The 4,971-nt window shown below is 26.2% G+C and overlaps 1 protein-coding gene across 1 annotated transcript; it reads left to right on the top strand.

The window, feature by feature from the left end:
* Positions 1-637: 637 nt before the first annotated feature.
* On the top strand, positions 638-3,270 carry LOC105619206 (DNA repair protein RAD51 homolog 4). Its single transcript, XM_012200730.1, has 5 exons — positions 638-781; positions 1,723-1,832; positions 1,996-2,206; positions 2,406-2,582; positions 2,947-3,270. The coding sequence occupies exons 1-5, from the start codon at positions 638-640 to the stop codon at positions 3,268-3,270; spliced, it is 966 nt and encodes a 321-aa protein (XP_012056120.1).
* The last annotated feature ends 1,701 nt before the right edge of the window (positions 3,271-4,971 follow it).

Here is a 4,971-nt window from a genome sequence, read left to right as displayed (position 1 = left end):
TTATTATATTGTTTTTTCTTAAAATTTAGTATCTTTTTCGTTATGTATACTTAATTAGTAATACTTTCTTATATATTGGTTTTAGGTCGCTTGTAGGGGACGTTGTCCCACGAGCATAATAAATAGCTCTCTCTCTCTCTCTCTCTCTCTCTCTCTCTCTCTTTCTCGACAAATATCAAATATATACTTTTTCATTTTAAATTTTAAATTTAAAATGATTTAGATATTCTTTCTTATATTTGTTCAAATTTTAATTTAAAGGTTTTTACAGTTGAGGTAAAAAATTATTCGGCAACTTATAGAGAACAATTAACAAAACTCAATGTATATTTAATATTCTAAAAATATGCTTAAAATATGCTTATATAATATTATGCGTCTAGGATTTTATTTATATTTGTTATTTATTTAATTTGTTACAAATTTCTTTCTATCCTTACAGAAATTAAATACTAATACTGGCCAAATAATCACTTATTTTTAATTAGTATTAAAAGATTTAGTATTAAATGATTATCTATATATAATTACCTATATGTAAATTGACTATAAATATTATATTTTTATAAGATTCTTTCTGGAGGGAAGATTTTTGAACTGATTTTTCGATTTTGCAGATATTCGGTAAAGGTGAAAAATGGTAAAACTGAACGCAGATGTTCATCCAAGTTTATCGGAGACTATAACGGAGAATTTGCGGCGGAGAAACATTGTCACAATCGTGGATTTTATCTCAACGAATCCAATTAAATTAACGAATATCACCGGTCTTTTGCACACAGTGCGTATCTCGTTAATAAAAGATAAAATAAAAACATTTTTGAAAATTATACCGAGAATAAGCTTCGTTTTTAGACATCAAGAATTGAAATAAATGGAAAAAATTAGGACATTTTTTTATGTCTGTTTCTACCAATTAAATTAATTTGAATTTTGATTTATCATGTTATTCTTCATTTTTTCTTTCTTTTTGGAACTAGAAAAAGATGAAAAGTTAGTTGAACCAAGAATAAAATTAAATTACATTAATAAAAACGAGCATTAATGATTTTAAAAATATACATGACTCATTTGTAATTGCTTCAATTAATTCAATGAATAATTGTAATGATAAGACATTTGATTTAAAAATTAGTATATTTCGATCGATATCCTGGCGGAAAAACTTTTATGAAGAACTACATAGATTGAGACGAGAAATTATTTTGCGTGATCTACAATGAGCAATAGACAATGAATTAAGAAATAAACATATAAATCGATCAATCAGTTGATTATCCTTCTTATATTCAACTATGAGTGGTTGATTTTTACGCCTACTCCTTAATCTACTACTGGCCATTGTAAATTATGCATTAATGTTCTATAGATATTTGTAGTGGGATGTGGAGCGTCCTAATAATAATTGTTAATAGTAATTGTTTGTTTGAAAAGAAACTTAAAAATTTTCTACCCTCAAACAACACCTCTTTATGTCCCACTACGAATATCTACGAAAAATTAAGAATTTCTAAGATCTTATCTCAATCTATGTTTTCCTGTACTTTTTTATAAAAATTTTTTTCCGCCAGGATATTAATTTATTTAACTTTTATTCGAAAAAACTGAATGAAATATATATAATATAATATATATATAATATATATAATAAAAAAAGAAAAATTGATGGAAGATAGTTTGATTTACTCAATATTGATAAATTCAATCAAATATTATTTGCAGGATGTGTTGCAAATGAAGCACTATATATTGAAGAAATTCGGTGGCGTAAAAAAGAATGCAACGCAACTCCTTGTGATAGAACGTAATGTAATTCCGACTAGCGTAACGTGGTACGTTTACAAGATATCCCTTAATTGAATTGTGATTAATAAAAATATTCGATATGAGAAACTTAAAAAATAAATCGTACAATAGTTTTACATAGAGGAAGAAAAGAGAATGTTATTTGAAAGAAAATGTATTTGATTTTTAATTAATCTCATTCTGGAATAGTTTGGACGAATTACTGAGAGGTGGCCTGTATCCCGGACAGTTATGCGAATTATGTGGACCAAGAGCCTCCGGGAAGACTCAATTATGTTTCACAATAGCAGCTAACGTCGCTAGCCGGTCGGGCGGCATTGTATGGTATTTTGACACAAAGAAAGATTTCTGCAGATTGCGATACGAGGGAATTATGAGAGCGAGAAATTTCGAGCCAAAAGTAATAACATTAATTGCAAATAGCAATAAAAATTGGCGCGTATATCTATCATAATTATATAAATATAATTGAAAAAGTAATCCTTAAAAAGAAAGAAATAAATAACAGATTTGAAAAATAAACTTTTTATATAATTAATTATTATCTTTAAAATGCTATTTTATTGTGAATTCTGAAAGTCAATTTTTCTTTCTTACAGATTATAAAAGATGCATTGCGCAGTACAAAAATTTATCAAGCTCGTTCCTCCTATGAATTGGTACAAGTTTTGCGACAATCGGTAACTCTTTGTAAACAGGAGCAAAATGAAGCATCTTTTGAAGAAAGAAAGATCCTTCTTGTGATCATCGATTCTTTACCGGCAATTATCTTCAAGGTACCTTAATAAATAAATTTTTTTAGTAACTTGTATAATATTCCAAATATATTATTAATTAAACCTTATATTATTGTTATATCAATGTTAAAAATAATACGATTAACACACACACACACACACACACACACACGCGCGCGCGCGCGCGCGCGCGCGCGTAAAATTAGGGAATAATAACGTTTCTTATCTATTTGATAATTAAAGTATTAAATTAATTCATATTATTTATAATATTAAGATAAATAATAAGTTGAGAATTTGAATAATGTTAATATTAATATAATATTAATATTAATTTTATTGAAATTAATTTATATGTGAATGTACTCGTATTTTTTTAATAACCGATCATTTTTTCTTCAAGGTACCGCGAAACGCGCAACAAAGTGATAACCAGACAACTTACGAGCTTGAAGATTTGGCCGAAGTATGTCGATTCCTCACGATGGAGTATCAAGCAGTTATAATTACTGTGAACTTACTCTCCCAATGGAATTCTTCAGAACAAACGAATGCTGCTAACATAACACCGGCATTGGGAAAATATTGGGCAAATATACCAGCCACGAGATTGTTGATAACAAGGTTACATGGTGAAACCCGAAAAATTAATGTTTGGAAAGATTTAAGATTAATCGAGAACTCGTCCTGTACTGTAACTATAAACGATATCGGAGTCACATCGTAATTAGCCGTGATAAACTAATATTTAATTATTATGTTATGAAACTTTATTTGATAAATTGTTATGTTTGAATGTTTCTCTCTGTTATTTTATAATAAATATTTTCATATCTTGTAACTTTTCTGTATATATTTAAATGTTAGTCGGTGATCAATTACATCATTTTACCTTTGTCAAGGTGATCATCTGTAAGATGATTCTCGTAGTACATGTTAAAAAATCATTTTCAAATTTTTTGGTAATAGTTTCGCAATGGAACAAATGAATAATATTTATAGTTATTTTTTTATTATTAATAATTACTTGTGTGATTATATTGTAATTTTTCCATTTATGTTCTTTATTTATTCGTTACATTTGTCGCATAAAATTACTAACTCGTAATCCATTTATTTTTAAGTACAAGTAAAATCATTTCTAAAATTTTCTTACTGAAAATATTATTTTTTAATTATTAAAATTAATATGTAAATAAAAATAATAATTCGATTTCTCCGATACATAATTGTTGAATGAAATCAATCATGTTAAAGCGAATTGGGTTTCATGAAATATCTTTTCTACAATAAAGTAATAAATGCCATAAATTTGTAGCATAATGAACTTTTTATTACTACAATTAACAAATAATTATTGCAGAAGTATCTTATATTAATTCCAAGTATACTCGGATAAATTACATCATCTTCAATCGAAAACAAGCATGATATGTACATTCTCAATATAGGAATTATAAAAGACATCAGAGTTTATTTATAATAAATGTCATGACAAATTGTTGTAAGTACAAGAAGAAAGTCATAATTTTACCAAATGTTTTAATAATTTAATAATTTTGTCAAATTATTAAATAATGTCTTTTTAAAATTTCAATTTGAATAACTATTTAGTATAAAAAAATTATATGTAGAATCCTTCAAAAAGAATTTGCATAAATAGAAATACGATATAAATATATCACGCAGTTTTCTTTTTTGAAGTATGATTTAACCTAAGGTATGGGCCGATTATTCAATGACGTATCATTAAATGATACTGTTTTTCGAGATTTAATGTCAATCAGATTTACGTGTATTGCATATATCATAACTCTTTTCAAAGTTCGTACATGATCTAGTTTAGTAAATATTTTTAATTTTTATCAGTTACACTTATTGTGTGGGTACATCCTGTCTGCAAATTTAAAAAAAAAAAATTATAGTTTGATTAAAGAAATGGAAATTGTTTTAAGTAAAAATTGTAAGAATTAATTTTTCAGTAAAAGAGGTTATTATAAATTATTGTGAAACAATAATAAATATATAATGTGTATACCACATAATTTTGTTATTGCGCTCTCATACCTTTCATTAATATAAAGTTGCTGATCTTAGTCAGACATATATATATTAGATGTGGGAAAAAGTTCGTGGTGTTTTTTTAATGCCATCTAACGGGAAAAACGCCACGAACTTTTTCCCACACTCAATATGTATATATATATTATGACTAGAATCAACAATCTTATATTAATAAAAAATTAATAAAATTGTTGAAACAATAAAGGAATTCCCAGTTAAGTCCATCTGTTTGAATTTTAAAAATCTGCTAACGAATTCTTTAATATTACAAATTTTATATATACAAATTATTATAATTATATATTATATACAAATTTTTTAATACGATTGATTTTTGCTCTTCGTTTTTTACTGGATATAAATG

Source organism: Atta cephalotes, assembly GCF_000143395.1.
Source record: "Atta cephalotes unplaced genomic scaffold scaffold00020, whole genome shotgun sequence".
NCBI lineage: Eukaryota > Metazoa > Arthropoda > Insecta > Hymenoptera > Formicidae > Atta > Atta cephalotes.
Note: the sequence above shows the minus strand (reverse complement) of the source record. Positions and strands in the feature narration are given on the sequence as shown.